Source organism: Zingiber officinale, chromosome 11A, assembly GCF_018446385.1.
Source record: "Zingiber officinale cultivar Zhangliang chromosome 11A, Zo_v1.1, whole genome shotgun sequence".
In the NCBI taxonomy this organism is placed as follows: domain Eukaryota; kingdom Viridiplantae; phylum Streptophyta; class Magnoliopsida; order Zingiberales; family Zingiberaceae; genus Zingiber; species Zingiber officinale.
Window position 1 is genome coordinate 25,513,144 of NC_056006.1, and position 27,027 is coordinate 25,540,170.

General features: G+C 36.0%; 1 protein-coding gene across 1 annotated transcript; it reads right to left on the minus strand.

The window, feature by feature from the left end:
* Positions 1-5,473: 5,473 nt before the first annotated feature.
* Positions 5,474-11,486, minus strand: LOC122031307. Its single transcript, XM_042590432.1, has 7 exons — positions 11,381-11,486; positions 6,836-6,912; positions 6,536-6,736; positions 6,266-6,436; positions 6,149-6,202; positions 5,936-6,082; positions 5,474-5,845 (listed from the first exon to the last, which is right to left on the minus strand). Exons 1-7 carry the CDS (start codon positions 11,484-11,486, stop codon positions 5,474-5,476), a joined length of 1,128 nt encoding a protein of 375 aa, XP_042446366.1.
* Between the last annotated feature and the right edge of the window lie 15,541 nt (positions 11,487-27,027).

The window sequence follows — 27,027 nt, forward strand, 5'->3', positions numbered from 1 at the left end:
TGATTCGCCGTTTCACCTTCCTGCATTTTTATATTAAAAATTTTATTTAAGAGAAGGTCTCGTTTTGTTACCTTGGCGTCGTTCGTTCCCTCGTGCAGCTCGATCAACTTGTCCCATAGCTCTTTAGCGTTTTTGTGTGGACTGACTCTGTTTAGTTCTTCTCTTGTCAATCCACATTGTAGAGTGTTGATCGCCTTATTTTCTGTTGATGCTTTTTTCTTCAGATCTGCTGTCCAGTCTTCAGGATCTACTAGATTGCCGGCGTTGTCCACTGGAATTTTGTAGGGTCTCGTAATGCTCATCCACTGGTCGAAGTCTGTTTTGAGGTAGACCTCCATGCGCTTCTTCCGTAAGGGAAGGCGTCCCCGTTGAAGGGTGGAGGGCGGCCCGTTCTAAATCCTTCTTGTTGGGACATTCTGTGCACAGGTAAATAACTGAAAAAAAAATATCCCAAGACTTGGTCTTGGATTAGTAGTGCGGGAAGAGAAAAATAGTAAAAAAAATCTAGATTGATATTGCAAAAAAAATGATAAACAAGTTTTGAGTGTAAAACTGAAAACCAAAAAAAATCACCCCCAGTCGATTGGTGGTTGCACCAAAGCGATACCTGCTCCGATACCACTTGTTGGACCGTTAGATTCGATAGAGGGGGGTGAATATTGATTCGAAAAAGACGAGTATAAACGCAGCGGAAAAGTAAAATAGACACAGTTGTTTTACTTCGTTCGGAGCCTGTGACGACTCCTACTCGAAGGCCCGTGGTCCTTGACCACTTTCGTTGGGCAATCACTAGCAATTCAAAATAATGATTACAAAAGAACCGTACAGTGAATGCTAATGAAAACTAAAAACAAAATACCGACAAGAAGGGAAAAGAATGGAGCGTAGTGTCGGAGCTTTGTTGGCGTCGCACTGAACGTTGAGCAGCAAGACCAGCAGTAGAAGAATTCTCAGCTTGATTGATTGATTCTGAAGCTCCTGCCTGGGGCTTCTTTTATATGCTGTTCTAGGCGCCTGGATCCCTTCCGGGCGCCTGGAATGTGACGTAACTGCACAAATCATGATGCTCCACGTGGCGACGACTTGGCTGGATAAAATTCGCCTTCCGGGCGCCCGGACCTCCGGGCGCTCGGATCCCCTCCGGGCGCCCGGACCACCTTGTTTCAGAAAACTCCCTTTTCCTGCAAAACAAAGTTAGTCCGAGGCAAATATGTATCCTGTAAAACAGATTGTTAGCACAGTTAAAGTTCAACAGATGGATAAAAAGAGTAAGACTTAGATTCCGTCTTTCTGAGACCAGAATCTAGTCACGATCTCGACTTAGACATCCGAAATGGATCTAAGCCGGATCGACGCCTAATGTTCCCTTCCCGGGAACACGTCCTCGCAGTCACTCCCCCTCACTTACCTGCCAGACGTCCGGTCAGCCCGTCGACCCGTCTGGACTTCTCGCCAGCTATCCGGTCAGCCCGTCGACCTAGCTGGACTTCTTTCCAAGCGTCCGGTCAGCCCGTCGACCCGCTTGGACTTCTCGCTAGCTATCCGGTCAGCCCGTCGACCTAGCTAGACTTCTCGCCAAGCGTCCGGTCAGCCCGTCGACCCGCTTGGACTTCTCGCCAGCTATCCGGTCAGCCCGTCGACCTAGCTGGACTTCGTGCCAGACATCCGGTCAGCCCGTCGACCTGTCTGGACTTATCCTGCACACTCGATCAGAGTGTTAGATAACGACGAACCTAACTTAACCTGATTTGTCATTCATCAAAATCTGAATTAGACCGCTAGTGCTAACCACACCAACAGAAATGACATATTTTTCTGGTATGAAATGTTGGATCGAGAAGCGTTAGAGAAGGGGGTAAATAGCGCTCGTGGTTTTCACACATTTCGTATTCGTAAAATGATCGAGAATTAAGCACAGCGGAAATAATAAAAGAACCAATCACACAGAAGACAAGGACACCAAGATTTACTTGGTTCAGAACCTTGGGCGACTCCTACTCCAAGGCCCATGATCGTTGATCGCTTTCGGTGAGCAACAACTATAATATCGTTTAAGTGTTATAATTTAAAGTATAACTAAATACAATAATTAAATATACCAACGACAAGAGAAATGACAAATTCTGAGCTCCGGGTCGTCAGCGTCAAGTTGTAGCTTTGTCGGAACTTCTCATTAGCAGTTGGTTGCAGAAAGATCGCTTGGAAGAAGATACCTGTAGCTGCTGGTCGAGACGTGATTTTATTGGCCATTAAGGGCGCCTCCAATGCCTCATGGAGGCGCCTCAAACGTCAAAATCTATCCCGCTTCCTGCGCTGAGATAAGCCTTCGCGTCACTGCCTCTTATCCGCCTGGAGGTGCCTCCATCAATCACTGAGGCGCCTTCAAGCCAGCGTCCAGGGCGCCTTAGCTATCCTCGAGGGCACTTCCAAGCCCGCTGCATAGCCAACCTACTTTGCACCCGAGGCGCCTCCAAGCTCCATAGAGGGTGCCCTCAGGTACTTTTCATCCGAGGTAAATTTTGTATTTTAGTCCCTATAAAATATGTTAGTCCCAAAAATACCTTGCAACACAAAGTTAGTATATAATACACATAACAAAGTATTTGACAGTCACCGGACTGTCCGGTTCTAACTTCGGATTTCCAACTGGAAACTCTAGGTCGAACTGACGCCTACTGTTCCCTCTTCCGGGGAATGCGCCCTCACCTACTCCACTCAGGAGAGTATACTTGATGCCAGTTCGGTCCTCCAGACCGACTGGACTTTCCGCTTAGGGTTACCATCACCTAGGACCTAGGGTTACCACTGTTAGAATGTATACTAAAAGTCTAGCTTTTTGTATAAACATTTATTTTAAAATAAGAATTACATTGGTCAAATGTCTATATTTTTATGCTAAATGTAGTTGTTCATTTAATTTATATTGAAGATAACATGATGTGTGGTGTCATACAAAAGATCATGTTATCAGTTTCTTATAAATTATAAATAGTTGCTCACAACCAAGATGGAATGGGACAAACCATTGGAATGATTGTTGTGTAATTTGGTATTAGTTTATCTTGACTATAAAATTACATTAGTACACTCTGATTGTATTGAGCAGGACCATTTGAGGTTGTTCTTTTATACTAACTATTAAAAAAAACAAAACCTCTGTTATTGTGGAAGTGCGTATTTTTAATCATGATATAATAACAGGTGCCGTATACTTAATATTTATTTCTTTAATTTATCAAAGGATAAGATTTAGTTCGTTAAATCAATAGATCCGATAAGTTAGGAAATGATATTATTTATATGGTGTGTTGTTAATTATAGAATGAAATTGTGTCCTAGTGATCTAGGTTGATGATGTCCCCTTTAGGAACTCATAAGGATTGTCATGCAAACCCTGCAGGTGGACTTAGTCCGACATGACAATAACGTTGAATGGTACTACTCTTGGAGCTAAATATTAATTAAGTGAGTTGTCAGTAACTCATTTAATTAGTGGACATTCAATATCTTAAATACAGGAAGACTAATGCACTCATGATAAGAAGGAGCTCATATTGTAATTTGGGATTGGTGCGGTAGTGCAATAATAACTCTTTAGTGGTATGAGTTATTGTTGATGAACTTGAGTTGAGTGTTCGGGGTGAACATGGGAAGCTCAAGCTTATCGGGAGACCAAAGCCAATTTCTTCTCTAGGTCCCTATTGTAGCCTTTTATATAAAGCCTTATATCCACCCAAAGTCTAGCTTCTTAAAGCCCAAGCTAAGGCCGGCCAAGCCTTGTTTGGACACCAAGCAAGGGGCCGACCAAGTTAAGCTTGGAGTCTAAGCTAGAGTCGGTCAAGCCTTACTTGGAGCCCAAGCAAAGGGCCGACCTCTATATAATATATAGAGAAGGAAATTTTATTTTTTATAAAATCCTTTTTTTCATAGAGTCGACTAGACTTCCATTAAAGGTTACGGATCATATCTTCGTCAGATTCCGTTAGTATTGCATACGTTTGTCAGTCGAGTTCAATTGTGCTTCGAAAAAAACTGATCTAGAGAGCAATTTGCATAGAACTGTAGATAATTTTTTACATATTAATTCTGTAGATAATTTTTTACTTATTAATTGTTAATTGTCACAATGGTTTTCATATCAAATTATCAAGTACTCAGTTGCGGTTCAATGGGATGATAATTCAAAGAGCGTTAATAAGTTGAATGGACCTCTGTAAGTGATTTTTAATTTATTTTGATGATCCATAAAAATTTTTATGGAACTAGATCGATGACTTTCAAAATTAAGGTATTCGAAAATCTGATAACTATATTACCAAAAAAAACACTTATTCAACATTTAAACATCAAATAAAAGAATATTTAGACGACACCACGTTCTCTGCTGTAACGTTGGAATAGCTTCGATGAAGCTATAAATTAAAGTAGAAGATGCTTACATCTATTTGAATTATTAGTTAATTTGAAGTTGCAAAAAGAAAGTTTGGTTTTTTTTGTAAAACGTAATTAAATCGGTTCGGTTTTTTGTTTTGAATTTTAGAAAATAGTTAAATTGATTAAATAATTTTTTATTAAATAATAAAATAAAATTTAAAAATAATAATAATAAGATATTATTTTTTTACTAAACTTATTAACTTTTTTATTTATTTTATTTATATATTTTAAAAAATACAATTCGGTTGTTATAGTTTTAAATTTTTTAATAACAAAATTAAAAAAAAATAAATTTACATTTGATATAGAAAAGGAGATTTATATTTGCTATTAACACTACCATAAAGATAAATAGTGTTTCATGATGAAAAAGAAAATCTCCTGCAATATGTGACGTTTACCTCCAAATATGGTGAAAAAAAATGTAATTTCCGTAAAGAAATTTATCAAAACAAGTAAGTTTTTGTAAGGAGGAGAAAAATACTGGTTGATTTGATACTGACCATTAGGGGTAAGTAAAACTTAGATTAAATCGAAATAATCAAATTAATTCATAAATTTGGTACGATTTATTCAAAAGTTTTAACATATATTATTTTGATTAAATTATTTCTTTTATAAATTTTGAAAATAGTTAAATCAATTTTTATTAAATAATAAATTAAAAATTAAAAAAAATAATATTTTAATTTTTATTAAACTGATTAAATTGAAATAATCAAATTAATTTATAAATTTGGTTGGATTTATTTAAAATTAAATTTGTTTTTTTGAATTTTGAAAATAGTTAAATCAATTTAATCGATTTTTATTAAATAATAAATGAAAATTTTAAAAATAATAATTTTAATTTTTATTAAACTGGAAGACATGGGTTTGGGCATAATAAGAATCTATTTTGGGCCAAATGCTTCCATTGAAAAACTTAGATCGAAATTTAATAAAATTTTCTCGAACAATATGAAACACTAGTAAAAGAAAGCTAATATAAATTTATTAATGAACTTAAGACAATTTATTACACATCAGATTAATATCACTCCGTAAAACCTCCAGTTCCTCCATAAGCAAAAACATATTTATCTTTATCATTTGCATAATGATCATCCGCTATATTATAATAATTATCAATATCAAACTTAGACCTAACATAATAAACATTCAAATCCAAATTATTTGATTGATCCACTGACTGAACTTGAATGAAATAAGCAGCTTTATTACGTCCTTCGTTAGTCGGATGACCACTGCCCATCGGAGGACTTGGCACATTCAAGGGAGAGTAAACATGTCCACCCATTTGAATAGCATCTGAATAATCATCCATCTTCGGAAGTAATTCCTTAGGGAAATACCCAAGAGGTAGCCGATCATCATAAGTAACCCACCAACTTCCTGTGATAGAATCCTATAAATGAAAATATATAAATTTTTATTAATAAGGATTAAACTTTAATAAAAAATAGCACATTTGGGGATAAAAAGAGAAAGAAATTACCCTAGCTATCAGTATAGCTAGATATTTTTGTTCGCCGTCATAAGTGGAAAATTCAGGAATAAAACTTCCAGATCCATAAATATTAGTGGTGCTAATAAAACCAGCACAAAGCAAATTCCCACATCCAATTTTCTCATATCCGTCACTCTGAAAATAGTTAATGAAATATTTTATCTAAGAATTTATATATAAAGTTAAAAAATTTATACTTACTGTCCAATAAGTAAAAAATCGAGGATAACTGATATTGTACAATACTGTTGATACCTGCAAAATTGGATATTAGTGACGATATAAAATAATATTAGTAAATGATTTATATTAACTTACATGCCAACCAGCCTGGATTACATTGAGTTCATTGTTTGGAACATTCGTATCGCCAAAAAGATATATAGTGCTAGATGATGTTTGACCAGCTTGTAAATCTGGAAGCTTATAAGTTGCCATTTTTGCATAAGCTCCATAAAATGGACCATGTTCGGTTTGAATTATTGCGTACTATGTATAATGCAAATATTATTTATTTTTAAACTCTACAAATAATGAATTAAAATTGCAATAATGATAATAATAAAAGTGATAAAAATGATAACTCACGTGACTTCCTTTTGCAATTGGGTTGTCAGCTATGACTTGTGCTCTAAATTGGTTTCTCAAGTGCAGAGACTCAATTAAATCTTGTTTATGAGCACGATGGATGAGAATAGTACCAAAAGGACAAGTATCATTGAATCCGTAAAAAGAAGCTGGTTTAACTTTTGCAAGCTTTATTCCTTTTGGAAGACTACTTGGTTTTAACTGCAAAGATTATTAGGTCAGTTAAAGAGCCAAAGGAACTATACCATGCAATAAAAAACATAAAATCAAATTGACTTTTTTTTAATGCTCACTCGATACCTGGAGAGTATGATTTTTCAACAACGGGTGGTCAAATGCTGGTTGTTTGTACATATCAACACAATCAAATAGATCTCCTGTTATTGTTTAACAAAAAAAAAAATTGATAAAGTATTATTTATAATTTCTCAAAAGAAATATTAATAATGACCTGAATAGTTTTAAGCGAATGCTTAGCTTTCTTGTTCCATGATCTTGCTTGTGTACCATAAATTGAAATAAGCATAAGAAATAAAATACGAAGTAACATGATGTGAAATGATAGGAAAGCTCAGTATTGCAATATCTTGTAAACCTAGCTTGGCCCATTCTCTAGTTTATAAATACAAAATAAAGTCTATAGTTGGTAAAATATAAGAATCATGAAATAAAATAAAAGAAAGAAGGTGAAATTATTTGTATGCTTTAAACGTGTAATTTATTATTAATGTAATCTTGAAATTTATACAAAATGTAACCTTATTTCTAGTAATGCAATGTGAAAATTAATGTAAGCTTACCTCTATTAATGTTAAAATAATAAATTTTAAAATTTATACCAAATCAATCTTATCTCTCTCTGTTAATGCAATGCTAAAATTTATTCTAAATTAATATAAGCTTATCTCTATTAATGTTAAAATAATGAATCATAAAATTTATTCTGAATTAATGTTAAATTAATGTAAGCTTATCTCTATTAATGTCAAAATAATAAATCATAAAATTTATACTAAATTAATGTAAGCTTATCTCAATTAATGCCAAAATAATTAAATTTAAAATTATACCAAATCTAAGCTTATCTCTCTATTAATGTAAGTTTAAAACAAAATTGTCTTGAGGCAGGTTTTTGTGTCATCTCTTTGCTCGAGCTCACGTCTCTAGTCTTCTCTCAAGTAGTCATTGTATTGTATTTCGACTTATGGTTGTAATTGTACTCTCTCTCAAAAAAAAAAGTTTTACAAAATTAATATAAGCTTATCTCTATTAATGTTAAAATAATAAATTTTAAAATTTATACTAAATTAATGTTAAAATTAATATAAGCTTATCTCTATTAATGTCAAAATAATAAATCTTAAAATTTATATTAAATTAATGTTAAAATTAATATAAGCTTATCTCTATTAATGTCAAAATAATAAATTTTAAATTGGTACAAAAGGTAAGCAATTATATCTGTCTCTTTTAATATAATCTTAAAATTTATATAAAATTAATGGAAACTTATCTCTATTAATGCTAAAATAATAAATTTTGAATTTTATATAAAAGGTAAGCAATTATATCTCTATTAATGTAATCTTAGAAAATATACAAAATTAATGTAAACGTATTTATATTAATGTTTAAATAATAAATTCCCTTCCATTTACTTTTTATTTAAACGTAAATAAATTTTACACATTTGAAATATGCAAATAATATTCTGTTTAATTATTATTTTTTTTAATGATTCTTATATTACTGACTATATTTTTTTTGTGTCTTTATAAACTAAAGAATGAGACGAGATTTACAACATATTAAAAATTTAAACTTTCATATCAAATCATATTAACTAACATTTTATTTCTTGTGTTTATTTCGATTAGTGATTAGTGGGAATAAGAAAGTTAAACATTCACTTAAAACCATTAAGATTCTTATTAATATTTTTTAAAAGTAAATTATACTTTTATTAAAATTATTTATTTTTTGTCACTAAATAATTAGAGACCCAGCATTTGACTGCCCTCCATTGAAAAATCACACTCTTCATTGATATGATATATATATTTTTATTTCAAATTGAGTATTAGTTGTACATTTTGAGTATGGATTGTATTGAATCTAAGTTTTATATGATGTTTTTAATTAATTTAAAAAATAAATCAAATTGATATGATGTTTTTGTTAGTTAGAATCCTAGAGCTAATCATATGATGATTGTTGTATGGACTCGATGTATCATATTCCTATATACTTATAAAGGCATTTCTTTATAATTGTTATACTTACTTGTATTGTTGCCAAATAACTAAGTGTAATAACGTCCTTGAGTAGAAGGTTTTTATCTATATCAATCGATTGGTTGAATCGATAGTGAGATGATATAAAGAACACTACTCTTAATCATTCCTAGTCAAGTATTAACATTCAGAGACAATGTTAATGCGCTGAGACTAGCATGTAGGTCAACTCGATGACTTGATCTCACAAGTCATGGATATAGAGATATCAAGTTGACACATGGGTATGCATTGGATAATGTAGACTAAATGACCCGCTATGAGAAAGTATCATGGATCGTTATATGAGTATCATATACTTTCTCATGTGACTATTAGTATGACTATAGGTCCTTGGACCTGAAGTCACCATAGTTCCCTACATAAGGAGTTGCATACTTTGGTTTCGTCAAACGTCACTCGTAACTGGGTGAACTATAAAGGCGATTACTGGGTATGTAACAAATTATGCGGAGGGATGTGAGTGATGTAGATGGGATATATCCCTCCTATATGACGGGAGTGACATCATGATTCTTAATAGAGTGAGACCACTGAATGTATGGCCATGTCTAAATGAGTCAATATGAGATATTGAGCTCATTTGTTTAGAGTGAGTCTACCTGGAGTTCAAGATATAAATTGATTAGAGGATGACACAGTCTATACCTCAGTTGATCAATTTAGATGTCTAGGATAGAAGAACATTGTCACATATTGTGAGAGTCACAATTAGTAGTCACAAATGTGATGTTGGATCTCAACATTCTTGTAACTTGTGTAATAATGATGTGTTGCTAGATACCGCTCATTACTGATGTTTCTAAATGGGTTTAGGAGCATTGCCAACGTTACAAGAACCTATAGGGTCACACACAAAGGGCAATTAGATGGAGAATGTGTTCATATGATGAACCAAGAGGATTAGGTTCATATGATGAACCAAATTGGATTAAGAGTAATTCAAATTAGACTAATTGAGTTGGACTTTAGATTATGACTCATTGAATCAATTTAATTTAATGAATAGAGATTCATTAAATCAAATTGGCTTGAATCAATGGTTAGATTTGATCAACCATGGGGGATAAATGGGTCAAGTTTGACTTGACTTGAGAGGGAAGATGAAGGGTCAAGTTTGACTTGACCAAATGTCAACTCATGAGTGACTTGGCATGGGCCGGCCAATGATGGTGTTCCACATCATCAAGAGTCACCTCATTGTGTGCCACCTCATGAGGAAGACCAAAAGCCATGACTCTTCACTCAATGTGCGGCCGACCAAATTAAGTGTTGCATTCAAGCCTTCTTCTTCCTCCTCTCTTCTTTCTTGATCACCCTCTCCTCTATTGCCGTGACTCCTTTGGGGTGCTAGCACACTCTAAGGTGTCTTCTCCATTTTCTTGTCAGTGTGGATATGTATAGAGGAGTGTACGCTTGACACTCTTGAGATTCGGCAACCTTTTGGACGAGCGGGATAAGCGAAGAGCTTCGCAACAAGGGTAACGCTTCTTGTTCATGTAGATCTAAGGTAGATCTAGGTTAGAAACATGTACATGATTTATTTTATATATCTTCGCACGGATCCGTGGTAAAACTTCGAGATTTCCGTAACACAAAAAGTAATTTTTACGGCTCAAAAGTCCCAACAATTTTTTATTGGATTATAAAAAAATCACGCTCTTTATCTTTTTTATTTTATTTTAAATCACACTGTGTTTCCAATTCTACCCAGTACATTATATAACCTTATAAGTTTATCAAGACCTATATTCAAGTTAATTTCATACAAGAAAAATATGTCATTTCTTCATAAACTACATTAGTGCTATCATATTATAGATAAATGAAAACAGTTTTATGACAGGACTATAAGAGTTCAACAACAACCATGCAACTCTATGAACTTTATAGTCATAAATTTGAGTGCAAAGGCATGTTGGAAGAATTAATCAGAGAGAGTAGTAAAAATAATAACTAAGGAGCCACAACAATTAAAACTGCAATAACATAATTATAAGAGTTATCTCTAGCGGGTTGAAAAGTCATTTTGCAAGTAATTATCACACTCTTTTTCATCTTTTTATCTTGGTTGCCTTATAATGAAATTTAGTTTGATCATGATTCTCATTTTTACTCAAGATTATGGATCGATTCTCTGACTAAATCTGAAAAGAACATGTCTACTAAAAGAGATAAGTTCATGTTATAGCCTTTAGAATATGAATGTGATACATACATATTTCATAATTATATTTTCTGATATATAAAAAGATTGACAAACTTAAAGAATAATCTTGTCGCATGTGTATGTGTATGTAGTATCTGATAGCATGAAACACAAAACAAAAATTAAACTGTAAATAACTCACAACAATTTGTTGAGAGAATCTTGATCTCTGCTTGATATCTGAAGCACGATCACGGATGAAACCGGAAAGTCCTTTGAGTTTCATGAGCCAAATCCCTTTGCTCAGGACGTTCTACTTTGCTTGAGATCACCTCCAACCCCTCTTGTTTTTCCTTTTCTTCGTATGCTTCATGGCTTGGACACATTTATTTATAAGATGACTGAGGAAGACGAAGGGGAAAGGTCGCCCCTTCGTCTCCTTGATGTTTGCAGCAATGAGGGACATGAAGGGGAAGCGACGCCCTTTCGTCTCCTCAACATCCAACATCTCCCACTCGTTCAAGTCAATCCATAAGGTTATATGGTCACATAGACCATGTCAGTCACATAGACTATAAGGTGATCATGTCATAATGTCAAAGTCAAATATTAATTGGTCACAAAGACTAAATAAATCACATAGACTATTTGACGATCAAGTCACAAAGACCAGAGCAAAATTAATTAGTCACAAAGACCAAATAAGAACATTCATTCCATACATTAAGGAAAATAGTTCGTGTAACAGTAAGCATACTAAACATTCATTGCTAAGAAAATTGTCACAACTTACATAGGTGCTCCATAGAACAAATTAGAGACATCAAAACTTGTCTTTACCATAGATTAAATTATTTACAACATTATGAACATATCTAATCCCTCATATTGACTATATGTCAAGAGCATGTTCAACATCTCCAATCAAATAAATTATTTACAATTATATTTTATGTACTGAACTAAAAATGTAACTGGTACTAGTGAATAAATGCAACAGATGTAAATCAATCTTAATATTCATTTTTACCTAGAATCTATTCATTCTAATCAGTTACTTTCCTAGTTATGCTGCATAGAATGAATCATCCATAGTCAATAGGAAATATGTTAAAGTAGAAGACACTGATCAGAACTTTAAGTAGATAGCTAAATAGTCACTTAGGGTAAGATTGAGATTAACTTATAATCTCAAGGGTCTCACATAGTAGAGAAGCAGGGATCCATTCTCCTACTACCCTTTTGTCGCCATAGCACATGGTATGAATAACATGCTACGATGTTATTCTCTTTACTAAAAAGAGCGCATATTTTTTTTTTCAAAATTTAATATCGTACAGATTTCGATCTAGACATACCTAATGTCTAATCTTGAATTCAACATATGAATTCTAATATGACCTTAAGCTGATTTAATAAATGGTGGGTGCATTTACTCCAATCATTACATAAATGATCTCATCTTGACGCAATAATCAAGGTGACCTTAACTTATAGGTGTGTCTCTATTCATAGCTACAAAAGTTGTCCCATAAATAATGATCTTACCTCTATTTGTACTGAATAAATAGAGATGATTGTTCATGTGAGTGAACCAATCTCAATATGCCAATATGCTTATTGAAACTTTTATTTGAATGTAACAAAGACATATACACTAAATAGATCATGACATATTTCATTTATCAAAATGTCTTTACAATAAATTACATTCTTCGAAGTCTCAAAGACTTCACATGTCCTTAAAATGACTCTTTACTTAATGTCTTAGTAAAAGGATCAGCAAGCATATTTCGTGTAGGGATGTACTCAAGAATTATCTTTTTCTTGTCAACAATATCCCTTATAAAGTTATACTTAATTTCTATATGCTTGCCTTTGATGTGATATTTGGGATCCTTAAAAGAAGTTATTACAGCTTGACTATCACAGTACACTGTAATATGACTCCCACTGTCCTCAGCAATCTTCAAATACTTCAGGAACTTTCTTAACTAGACAACCTCTTGTACAATCGTTGCACAAGCCATATACTCAGCTTCCATTGTCGACAAGGCTACACAAGCCTGCTTCTTGTTGTTCCATGAGTTGGTGCCACCATTCAGCAAGAAGGCATAGCTAGATGTGGATTTTCTGTCATCAAGCACCCCTGCACAATCTGCATCTGTGTAGCCACGTAGGCTCATATCTGATCCTTGGAAACAGAGGTAATAATCTACTGTTCCTTTGAGATATCTGACTATCCTCTTACCGCTTTCCAGTGTCTCAATCCTGGGTTTGACTGGAAATGACTAACTAAGTTAACAACATATCTTATATCAGACCGAGTACACAACATAGTATACATTAAACTACCAATAGCACTGCATATGATTTTTTCTTCATTTCAGCTATTTTCTCAGGAGTCTTGGGATACATACCTTTGCTTAATATAGTACCTTTTGTTATAGGTGTTTGTTCAATGTTGTAATCTGATATATTGAAGTGTTGTAGCATCTTAGTGATATAATCTTCTTGAGACAAACCCAAAAGCCTTTTTGATCGATCTCTAATGATTTTCACTCTTAAGATGTACTTTTCTTCTCCTATGTCTATTATGTCAAATTGTGATGAAAACCAGGATTTAACTTCTATCACACACTTTATGTCGCTTCCAACTTTTAGCATATTATCAACATATAATGATAAAATGACAAACCTTCCTTTTTCCTTTCTTAGGTAAACACTATTGGAGTAATCCCAATGGGTTGTGCGACCATGTATTTTGGTGTTTGGGCAAAGGGTTTAAATTAGGTTTACCCTTGTTATTTTATATGTGTTTGTGAGTGTGCAGATTTGCAGGATACACATATGACTCACCTTGATGGATTCGGGTCTGGTGAAGGATGGAGCACCCGAGGGACCATGGACAAGGTAGCAAGGACAAGAGCCGAGGGAAGCGCACTTCAGGGCATACGCGATGGATGACATTGAGATAAGTCGCGGGCTTGAATGCATCTGATGGACGATAGCCAAAGAAAGAAGGCTTGAAGGCAAGAGACGAGGGAAGCCACTTCGAGGCATACATGAAGGATGACATTGGGATGAGTCATGGGCTTGGATGCATCCGAGGGCAAGAGCCAAAGGAAGTAGGATTGAAGGCAAGAGGTCAAATCTACAAAGAAGAGTCAAGTGAGTCGTGAGAGTCCGAGTGCTGAGAGAAATGTACTCGGGAAGGGGAACTTTAGGTTTAGGATTGTACCAGTTGACTGGTACAGGGATTAGTCAACTAGAGGTGTGTACTGAGAGCTTCTGTCCCCGAAATAGCTAGGATCAGTCTACTAGTCCATGGACCAGTCGACTGGTAAAGAGACGTTGGAGTGCCGTTGGGCTGGCACCAGTCGACTGGTCCAAGGACTAGTCGACTGGTAATGGTAAAATAACAGGGCTATTTTCTTCCAAGCTCTATAAGAAGTAGCTTGGGATGGCTGGCCAAGGTGACAAAATTAGACTTGGTTAAAGTATAATTAGAGTCTCCAAGCCTACGTAGTAATCCGTGTGTTCTTAGTGTTGGGTGCTACTTGGAATTGCGTTCTGTTTCCCTGTACAAAAATTTGTATAAGCACAGAACTTTCCTAGCAACCCATGTGCTCTACTGAACTTAAACTTGGATTGCAAATGATGATTAACATTATTAATCCAAGTTGTTCTTCAGAAGTTAAACTTAGATTAGAAACAAAACTAAACATTTTTTACTTCAAGTTCAACCCATGTGTTCTTCAGAAGTTAAACCATATTACAGAAGTGGAAACAATGACTTTCAAAGAAATTGAATATTTAAACTTCTTACAGTAACCCTAGGTTTAACTAAAGAGACATCAATAGAAGCACAAGATTGAAACACAAAATCAAAACACAAAATCGATAGCCTCTTGTGTTGGTATTTCAGGATCCATACAAAGAACATAAGCTAGTACGCAGCGGGATAAGTTTTCTAGTTGTACCTTTCTTTGTAGTTTAAAGACCTCTTGATCTTCTGTTTATTCCTTTCCTCTTCTTGGATGTCATATGGGCGACGATCTACCAAGATCCACCCGAACCACTTCTTCTCCTCCAAGAAATTCGGTCACCAAGGGAATGCCAAAATAGGAAACTTCCTTCTCTTCTTCTTCTCTATACAACCGGCCACCAAGGATGAGGTTCTCTCCTTAATGGCGCCAGCCACAAGGAAGAGGGAAGGGAGAAGAGGATAGCCGACCACCAAGGGAATAAGAGAGGGAATAAGAATAGGTGTTGTACCCATGAGGCACCCTCTACCTCTCTTTTATAATCCTTGGTCAAGGCAAAAAAAGAAAATTTTAACAACAATTAAAATCTCTCTCTTTTAAATTTCCTATTGTACATGGCTACAAAAGGAAAGTTTTAAAAATTAATCTTTCTCTTTTAAACATTGTAGACGGCTACAAAAAAAGGAAAGATTAAAATTAAAACTTCTCTTTTAAATCATGGTTACAAAAAAGGAAAGTTTTATCAAAATTAAAATCTCTCTTTTTAAACATTATAGATAACTACAAAAAAGAAAAGAATTTAATAAAATTAAAATCTCTCTTTTAAACCTTTGTAGATAGCTATAAAAGGAAAGATTTTAAAATTTAAAATTCTCTTTTAAAACCATGTGGATGGCAAAAAAGGAAAGACTTTATCAAAATTTTATTTTAAATAAAATCTACTTTTCTCTTCTACTATGGTCGACCCCATGTTTGGTCACCAAGCATGGCTTCGTCGGCCCACATCTTGGGCACCAAAAAGGCTTGGCTGACCCCCTTGCTTGGGCACCAAGCAAGGGTGTGGCCGGCCCCTTCCTTGGGTAGGAAGCTGGGCTTGGGTGGATAAAAAGGCTTTATGTCTAGAGGCTACAACAGGGACCGAGATGAGGAATTGGTTTTGGTCCTGATGAGCTTGAGTTTCCTGTGTTCACCCTGAACACCCAACTCAAGTTCATCAATAATAACTCATATCGCTAAAGATTTATTATTGATCTACCGCACCAATCCCATATTAAATTATGGGCTCCTTCTTATCATGAGTGATTAATCTCCCTGTGTTTAAGATATCGAATGTCCATTAATTAAATGAGTTACTGACAATTCACTTAATTAATATCTGTTGGAACCCCAAGGTGTTTTGATGTGATCAAACAAGCTAAGTTAGGTCCTGCGTTTGTTTAATCCTTGTGTCTAAGTGTGCAGGAGCTTAGGAACACAGGAAGTCGAACGGAAGACGCGGATAGCAAGAAGGACGGCACAGGGAGAGAGTCGACGGGCTCGGTGCGTCCGAGGGACGAGGTGACCGCGAAAGAGTACACTGGTGGACGAGAAGAACGTGCGCGGCGTTAGAGGGACAAGAAACCGGGAAGGAAGGCTGCTCGAGGAGAAGGCTGGAACTTAGGTTCGGGTGAGCCCTATTCCGGATGGCCGAGATCACCCAAGCTAGCGGAGCCGGAGCGAACAAGACCCGGACCGAGACGAGCTGAACTGGAGGCGAAAAAGTCCCTCCGAGGCGAAAAAGTCCCGGAGGGCTCCGGGGCGCCCCGGAGCCCTCCGGGGCGCCCGGAACCCTCCGGGGCGCCCTGAGCAGTAAAATTGACCAGATCGAGTTTTGACTCGATCTGAACGTTGGGGGATAAATTTTATCCCCCCCAGGGCGCCCGGAACCCTTCCAGGCGCCCCGACCAAGGCTATAAATATAGCCTTGGTCCAAAAGCTTAAAAACAACTCACTTGTAATCAATTCTTTCTGTGCTTTCAATTCTGTTCTTTTCATTTGTGCTGTCAACGTTGTAAAGAGGCTACTTCGCCCAGAGGAGAATCAGATAGTGTGCTTACATTCCTTGGATTAGCAATCCCCTGATTGCAAACCAAGTAAAACTCTGGTGTCTGCTTTTCTTTACTTAGTCTCTTTTATTTATTTATTACAAGTGTTCATTATATAGTTGAAATCCGAGAAAGGTTCGAGTTTTAATTTGTAGGGCAATTCACCCCTCCCCTCTTGTCGGCCTCCAAAGGGACCAACAAGTGGTATCAGAGCAAGGCGTTTCAGGAGGACTAATCGCCGATCGAAGCAACAAGATGGCCATCGTTCCACCAAAATTCGAGGGGAACTTCGCAGACTGGAAGCGTCGTATGGAGGTATTCCTAAAAACAGATTTTGAAATTCGATTTATTATGAAATATGGTTTTGTAGCTCCAATAGATAAAGATGGAAAAGAAAAAGAAGAGAGTGATTGGACAAAGAAGGAACAGAATGAGTCGGTAGCAAACAGCCATGCGGAACATCACCTGCTGAGCGTGTTACCGCCTCAAGAGGTCAACCGCATCGGAAACTATTTATCTGCTAAAGAACTTTGGGAGAAGTTCTTGGAACTCCACGAAGGCACGTCCGAAGCAAAGCTCGCTAGAAGGGACATCCTCCGCAACAAACTGATGAACATCCATCTGGAGAAAGGTGAGAAAGTAGCCGATCTACATGCAAAGGTAAAAGAACTAGTTACTGGTCTCGAGAACCTTGGTGAAACGGTAACAAACCGAGACACTATACGTACGCGCTCAATGCGTTTCCAAGAACTCCAGAATGGACATCAATCGTCGATGCTTACTACATCTCAAAAGACCTGGAGGTAAGTACTTTAGAAGAGTTGTTCTCTACCCTTGAATTACATGAAACTAGATGTGTAGAGATATCAAAGGACACAACCCAGACTATGGCACTGAACGCAACCAATAAGGATGAACCCGAGTCAGACTCCGAAGACGATCAAGAAGCATACATGGTAAGAAACTTTCAAAAGTTTTTTAGATCTAATAAATTTAAAATGCAGAATAAAAAGAATCAAAAAGGTAGAAGAAAGATATGATGCTACCAGTGTCAGAAGGAGGGACACCTAAGGGAAGACTGCCCAGAACTCAAGAAGGTCAAAATGAAGGCACCCAAGAAACACAGCCTAAAAGCAACTTGGGACGACAGTTTTTCATCGGAATCAGAAGCTCAAGAATATGCCGGGATAGCACTGATGGCAAGCTACGAAGGACAAAGTACATCAGAACCCAGCATCGATGAAGGGGGAGCGACCTCAGATGGAAGTAGCGAAGCAGGGGGAGATTCAGGCTTCAAGTCTGATATGGTAAGTGAGGTATGCCTCTTACCCCCTGATGAACTTTACTCTGGTATCAAAGCTATGACTAAATCCATGTATAAATTAGAAAATAAAAATGCCAAATTAGAAAATGAAATTTTAGAAACAAAGAGAATTTTGGCAAAATCATGTCTTATAGAGGATTTTGAAAAATTAAAAATTGGAAAATGAAAAACTAAAAGAAGAAATAGAAAGATTGAAAAAATCTAATGGTTCAAATATTTCTACTTTTAGGAATTATAGAGGTTTAAATTGGTATTATAGATTTCATCAAAGTCAAATTAGAAATATATCAAAAATCTATATACCTAGGAAATACTTGGTTAATCCTGTAGGTAGGAACCTCTACTGGGTTCCAAAAACCTGTTTAATTTAAAATTAAAATCAGACTTAGCTTTTTCAGCAAGGAAATTAAACAACTAATTTCTTTATGAGGCTTTGTCTAAGGAAGGTGGTTGTTGCTCCAATAACCAAGAAGGCCTAGTGCCTCGCCACGACCTGGAAGCCATGTATCGAAATGAAAAGTTTAATTGACTAACTGAAAAAGCATTAATTTAAATTACCTAATGCTTTAAAAGAGTTATTCAATTTGTGTTAGAAAATATTTAAAAAATTTTTTTAACTTGACTTAGAAATTTTTATGAAAATTGACTTAGAAATTTTTTTATCTTAGAATTTTTTTTGATAATATTGCCTTATAATTTTTCTTAAAATTGACTTAGAATTATTTCTTATGAATATTAACTTAGAATTTTTTTTAATTAGAATTTTTTTTTTTGGGAATGTTGAGATAAGTTTCAAACTTAATTTTTTTTAACACTTATGACTGTTTTATCTGAAAAATGTTTTACTTAAATTTTTTTTCGAAAGAAATATTCTGAAGAGTGTCTTTACTTAGACATTATCAAATATTCTACACTTAAAGTTTTTGTTTGAATTTACCTTAGACTTGTTTATAACCCCAACTTTTCTGTGATCAAAGAGGGAGAAGTATGTTAAGTCTAGGGGGAGGTACTATAATTTTTCAATTGAAAAATATTTGGACTTATTTGAATATAAATTATTTTTATTGCATATGTTTACCCTAACTTAACTTGGGTTGCTCACATCAAAAAGGGGGAGATTGTTGGAACCCCAAGGTGTTTTGATGTGATCAAACAAGCTAAGTTAGGTCCTGCGTTTGTTTAACCCTTGTATCTAAGTGTGCAGGAGCTTAGGAACACAGGAAGTCGAGCAGAAGACGCGGCTAGCGAGAACGACGGCACGGGGAGAGAGCCGACGGGCTTGGTGCGTCCGAGGGACGAGGTGGCCGCGGAAGAGTACACCGGTGGACGAGAAGAATGTGTACGGCGTTCGAGGGACGAGAAATCGGGAAGGAAGGCTGCTCGAGGAGAAGGCTGGAACTTGGGTTCGGGTGAGCCCTATTCCGGATGGCCGAGATCACCCAAGCTAGCGGAGCCGGAGCGAACAAGACCCGGACCGAGACGAGCTGAACTGGAGGCAAAAAAGTCAACGTTGTTGACTTTGGGCTCCAGGGCGCTCGGAGCAGTCCGGGGCGCCCGGAGCAGTCCGGGGCGCCTGGAGCCCTCCGGGGCGCCCGGAACCCTCCAGGGCGCCCTGAGCAGTAAAATTGACCAGATCGAGTTTTGACTCGATCTGAACGTTGGGGGATAAGTTTTATCCCCCCCAGGGCGCCCGGAACCCTTCCAGGCGCCCCGACCAAGGCTATAAATATAGCCTTGGTCCAAAAGCTTAAAAACAACTCACTTGTAATCAATTCTTTTTGTGCTTTCAATTCTGTTCTTTTCATTTGTGCTGTCAACGTTGTAAAGAGGCTACTCCGCCCAGAGGAGAATCAGATAGTGTGCTTACATTCCTTGGATTAGCAATCCCCTGATTGCAAACCAAGTAAAACTCTAGTGTCTGCTTTTCTTTACTTAGTCTCTTTTATTTATTTCTTACAAGTGTTCATTATATAGTTGAAATCCGAGAAAGGTTTGAGTTTTAATTTGTTTGGCAATTCACCCCTCCCCTCTTGCCGACCTCCAAAGGGATCAACAATATCTAACTCCAAGAGTAGTACCACTCAACTTTATTATCATGCCGGACTAAATCTACCTGCAGGGTTTACATGATAATCCTTATGAGCTTCTCAAGGGGACATCATCAACCTATATTATTATGACACATTTTTCTTCTATAATCAACAACAGACCATATAAATAATATTATTTCCCAACTTATTGGGCCTATTGATTTAACAAAATAAATCTCACCCATTGATAATTTAAAGAAATAAATACTAAGTATATGTGCTTGTCATTATATCGAGATTAAGAGTACACACATCCATAATAACAGAGGTTCTGTTCTTTTATGCAGTCAGTATAAAAAGAAACAACCTCAAATGGTCCTGCTCAATACACACATAGTGTTCTAGTGTAATTTTATAGTCAAGATAAACTAGTATCAAATTACATTACAACCATTCCAATGGTTTGTCCCAACCATCTTGGTTGTGAGCTACTATTTATAATTTATAAGGAACTGATAACATAATATTCTGTGTGGCACCACACATCATGTAATCTACAATATAAATTAAATGGACAACTGCATTTAACATAAATGCAGACATTTGACCAATGTGATTCTCATTTCAAAATAAATATTTATACAAAAGCTAGGTTTTTAGTATACATTCTAACAATCTCCCACTTATACTAAAAGACAATGATGCCATATATGCTGCCATACATCTGATTCTCATCCCTTCAACATGCCCATCAAAAGCTCTCGCCGGAAGGACCTTAGTGAAAGGATCTGCCAGGTTATCTGCTGATACAATTTTGGTGACAACAATGTCTCGTATCGGGTGGTACTTGCACTCAATGTGTTTACTTGCCTTATAGGCTCGTGGTTCCTTCGAGTTTGTTACTGTACCACTATTATCACGATAAATTGTGATAATTTTGAGCAAACCAGGAATCACCTCTAAGTCCATCAAGAAGTTTCCGAGTCATACAGCTTCTTTGACTGCCTCAGAGGTTGCCACATACTCAGCTTCTATGGTGCAGACCGAAACACATTTCTGCCTAACACTCCTCCATTGTTATGGCTCCACCTCATAAAGTAAACACAAAACCCCAAGATTGACTTACTATTGCCCCTATATGATTGGAAGTCTGAATCCGTGTAACCCATAGGGAGCAATTCATCTGCTTGGTAAACCAGCATATAATCTCTAGACCTTCTCAGGTACTTTAATATATTCTTTACGGCAGTCCAATGTCCTGGTCCTGGGTTACTTTGATATCTGCTAACCATGCCCACGAAAAAATAGATATTTGGTCTCGTACATAGCATTGCATATATCAAACTTCCTACAATCGAAGCACAGGGAACTACCTTCATGTCCTCTATCTCCTTTGATGTCTTATGGGACATCTCTTTAGATAAATGTACTCCATGCTGAAAAGGTAGAAAACCTTTCTTCGAGTTTTGCATGCTAAAACAATCTAGGATAGTATCGATGTATGAAGCTTGGGATAAGCATAACATCTTTTTTTTGCGATCCCAAGAATATGTCCACATTCTCCCAAGTCCTTCATATCGAACTGCTTGGACAACCATACCCTTACGTCTGCCAACATTTTGACATTGTTGCCAATGAGTAAAATGTCATCTACGTATAGTATAAGAAATACCACCACGTTTCTGTCACGCACAAGACTCTTGCTTCAGTCATATGTCCAGGGATCAGGTTCATGTTCATCAGGGATCAAGTCCAAAGACTCTCCCAAAAACATGAATCTATCAGGTTGCCTAACAACCCTTCCACTACGATGAGACATTACTTGTAATTGTGCATCATTTGTGACACGTGTTGCAGTTTCTTGTGGTATCTCATCTTGTACTGTTGGTACCAAAGTAGATGTGTCTTCTCTTATCTCTTCAAGAACAATTTTATTCATGGGCTAGTATATCATCACTTAGTCTTCTTCTAAAAATCGGGCATTGGTGCTAACAATGACCTTCTGATCTTTAGAACTATAAAATAAACCTCCTTTCGTTCCTTTAGGATAACCTCACAAACAAGCGAACTTCTGTACGTGATTCTAACTTATCAGTGTCTCCCTTCAGCACATGTGCTGGACTACTCCAAATCCGAATATGTTTCAGACTAGGCTTACGCCCATTCCATAATTCTGTGGGAGTAGAGGGTACTAACTTAGAAGGTACCAAGTTCAGAATGTACACTTCCATTTCCGGAGCATATCCCCAAAATGAATTTGGTAATTCTGAATAACTCATCATAGATCTAACCATTTCCATAAGAGTCCCATTCTTTCGTTCCACTACACCATTCTGTTGGGGGTGTACTAGGTGCAGACAGTTGGGATTGAATCCCGGCCTCTGATAAGTAACTCCTAAACTCTCCTAATTGGTACTCACCACCACGATCAGACCGTAGTGTCTTGATACTTTTACCATGATGTTTTTCCACATCAGCCTTATACTCTTTGAACTTATCAAAGCACTCAGACTTGCGGCGCATCAAGTAAATGTACCCGTATCTCGAATAATCGTCTATAAAAGAGACAAAATATTCGAAACTACCTCTTGCCTGGAAAGTCATAGGTCCACACAAATCATAATGAACCAATTCCAACACATCTTTGGCTCTATACCCCTTAACCTTAAAAGGTCTCTTGGTCATTTTTCCTTCCAAGCAAGATTCGCAGGTTGGAAAGTTTTCCATCACCAATGAACCCAAAGGTCCATCAACTATTAGCCTTTGAATCCTACTCAAGTTAATATGACCAAACCTTAGATGCCAAAGATATATTTGGTTCATTTCTGAACGTTGCTTTCTCTTATTAGAATTAGAAGATGTGTTATTAATTTTCATTTGTTGCATTGTAAGAGTTATTGTATTTAGAGTATACAAATTGCCAACCAATGTACCAGAACAGATAACTTCTCTATTTTTCTTAATAACTACTTTGTCATCAAAAGAAACAGAATATCCATCCAAAATTAGTTTAGAAACTGAAATCAAGTTTTTTCTAAAACCTAGTACATAAAGGTAATTTTTCAAAATCAATGTTTTATTCCTATCAAAAGATAAATAAACATCTCCCACTACAACAGCTGCCACTTTCGTAGCATTTCCCATGTAGACGGTGATTTCTCCTTCATATAGTCATCGGGTTTCCTAGAACCCCTGCAATGAATTACAGACATGATTAGTGGCTCCCATATCTACACACCAGGTTCTGGTAGATAACACCACTAAATATGTTTCAACAACTAATGAATAGGATATACCTACATTGTTCTCCATTTTGTGAGGACAATCCACAGCAGTTAAGACATTGTCGAGGTTTTGATTCCAATCAATATAATTGGGACTAGTAAGTTTGTTCTCTTTCAATATAACAACAAGGGGATTGAAGGTCATCCTAAGAATCATAAAACATTTGGTCAAGACTTTAGAATTTAAAATAATATTGATTCCTCAAATAATATTATTTAAATTCACCAACACCGCAAACACCGTGAATTTTGTATGCCACGATAGTATAGACGTATACAAATTCAAACATTTGTAAGAGGGGGTTTTTACCCATTAATTTTATTATCTTGTTAACCTAACTTTATGACAAATAAAATTAATAGTTCATTTTTCTTCAGTCACACAAATAATAACAGTGACTCCGATGGGGAGGATACCATTAAATGCACATAAGTGTATACTATTACTTGATACCAAGTCCATTAAATAGGATTATGCCCTTTCAGATGGAGAAAATCATACAAACCTAAATAATTTCCTATAATCATCTATAAAAGAAGTTTGATCTAGTGATCTACAAACAAACTCATCTGATGTGGAGGAAGGCACTCAGAGCCAACACGCAAGTTTGAATGCATCACTTACAAATGAATAATGGAGACCGTGGAAATTAAATAATTCTCTCCCACTTAGTTATTTAAAATGAAAAATTTTAACATGCACACAAGCACATAAACACAAGAACACACAGCATAAAAGGTAATAAATAAGAAAAATAATTTTCCAACTATTATGACATCATCCAATGCTGTCCTCCATATGCCACCAACCCTAGCCACTACCAAAGGATTTATGTCATCGTGTCTATCTTGCTTCCTTTTTCGTTGCGCCTCTGGTCCTCAAATAGTACCACGCCTTGCAAGGATACGATCTGTGACAAAAATAAAATTTTACATTTATTGATCCTATATTCCATGAAGGAATGTACATATAATCTAGATCGAACAAAATGTAAAATCCTAATAACTAATACAGCTCCTGTTGTATTTAATAATTACAATCATGCACACATTTACAATGCCCTCGACATGTCCGAGGGTCCAATCACACACAAACACAATATGGCCATAATAGTTGGAACTAGGATGCCTGTTGTTGGTTGCTACTTGGAAAACCTAGAGGTTCCACTGTACAAAAATTTTGTACAAAGGTCTGAACCTTTTCCTAGCTACCATGTGTTCTTTTAAATTAAATTTTGGATCGCCTGCGGAACTTAACACGTTTGATCCAAAACTTAATCTATTTATTCTTTTAGGTTTAGACTTGGATCTCCTACGGAACTTAACACGTTCGACCCAAATCACCTTAAGTTATTAATTCCATTAAATATTAATTTCCATAATTGGTTCCCAGTACTGACGTGGCGAGGCACATGGCCTTCTTGGATATGGGAGCAACCACCACCGACTAGACAAAACCTTTTATGGAAAGCTAATATTTAATTTCCTAAAATAACTTTAGGTTAACCGAAAAGAGCAATCAAATCACAAGGAAAAGAAAAACAAAAGAACACTATATCGAAAACAAATTCGAAACACTAGAATCGTATGCCTCTTGTATTTAGTATTATTTCCAAAAATAACTAGTATGATGCGGAAAGAAAAATACTAGTTATACCTTTTAGAAAAACCTCTTGATCTTCTACCGTATTCCTCTTCTAACCTCGGACGTTATGTGGGCAACGATCTTCCGAGATGAGAACCACCAAGCACCTTCTTCTTCCTTGCAAGTTTCGGCCATCAAAACTTCTTCTAGGATGAAGAGGTTCGGCCACCACCACCATGCTCCAAGGGATGCTAGAAAAGAGGCTTCTTTTCTCTCCTTCTTCTCCTTCTTAGATCCGGCCACCAAAGCTATCTCCACCATGAGAAAGTTTCGGCCACACAAAGGAGTGGAGAGAAAAGAAAGGGCCGGCCACCCCAAAGAAGAAAAGAGGGAGAGCAAATAAGGAAAATTTAATAAAAACTTCCTTAATTCTTTTGCCATTGAAAAGGAAAATTTATTTAATTAAAAATAATTTTCTTTTCATCATGTTAATGGCCGGCCACCTTAATCCCTTTAATCAAGGAAATTTTAATTCACACAAGAATTAAAACTTCCTAATTTGCTTCCGAAAATTTATAAAAATTTCTCAAATAATTTTTCCCTTCATGGTGGTTAATAAAAAGGAAATTTTATAAATTAAAATATTTCTTTTAAATATGTGGATAAAAAGAAAGTTATCTCTAAAAAATTAAAATCTCTTTTAATCTACAAATAAGGAAAGATATCAAATCTTTTCTTAATCTTTTGTAGAAACTTATAAAAGAGAATATTTAATTTTAAACTCTCTTTTAAATCATGAACATGATTAAAAATGAAAGTTTTCTTAAAATTTAAAATCCTCCTTTAATCAATAAATAAGGAAAGATTTCAAATTTTAAACTCTCTTTTAAACATGTAGATGATTTACAAATAAGGAAAGTTTTTACCAAAAATTAAAACCATCCTTTTAAACTACAAATAAGGAAAGAGATTAATCTCTTCTCTTAATCTTTTGTAGAAAGTTATAAAAGGAAATTTTTAATTTTTAAACTCTCTTTTAAAATCATGATATCCACATAAGAAATAATTTTAATAAAAATCCTTTTTAATATTCTAGTGGCCGGCCACCTAAGCTTGGGACCCAAGCTTTGGCCGGCCACCTACATGGCTCATCCACTTGGACTTGGCCGGCCCTAGCTTGGGTTCCAAGCTAGCTTGGCCAGCCCCATTGGATGGGTAAGAAGGTGGGTATGCGGTGGGTATAAATCTCTATATACTAGAGGCTACGATAGGGACCGAGAGGAGGAATTGGTTTTGGTCTCCGATGAAATTAAGCATCCGTGTTCGCCAACACACAACTTAATTTCATCAATAATAATTCATTCCACTAAAGAACTATTATTGAACTACCGCACCAATCCCAAATTATATTTGGGCTCCTTCTTATTATGAGTGTGTTAGTCTCCGTGTTTAAGATAACAAATGTCCACTAATTAAGTAAGTTCGACAACTCACTTAATTAATATCTAGCTCCAAGAGTAGTACCACTCAACTTCATCGTCATGTCGGACTAAGTCCACCTGCAGGGTTTAACATGACAATCCTTATGAGCTCCTCTTGGGGACATTCTCAACCTAGATCACTAGGACACAGTTTCCTTCTATAATCAACAACACACACTATAAGTGATATCATTTCCCAACTTATCGGGCTTATTGATTCATCGAACTAAATCTCATCCATTGATAAATTAAAGAAATAAATATCAAATATATGTGCTTGTTTATATTAGGATTAAGAGCACACACTTCCATAATAACTGAGGTCTTTGTTCCTTCATAAAGTCAGTATAAAAGGAACGACCTCAAATGGTCCTACTCAATACACTCTAAGTGTACTAGTGTAATTATATAGTTAAGATAAATTAATACCTAATTACACTACGACCTTCCAATGGTTTGTTCCTTTCCATCTTGGTCGTGAGCTACTGTTTATA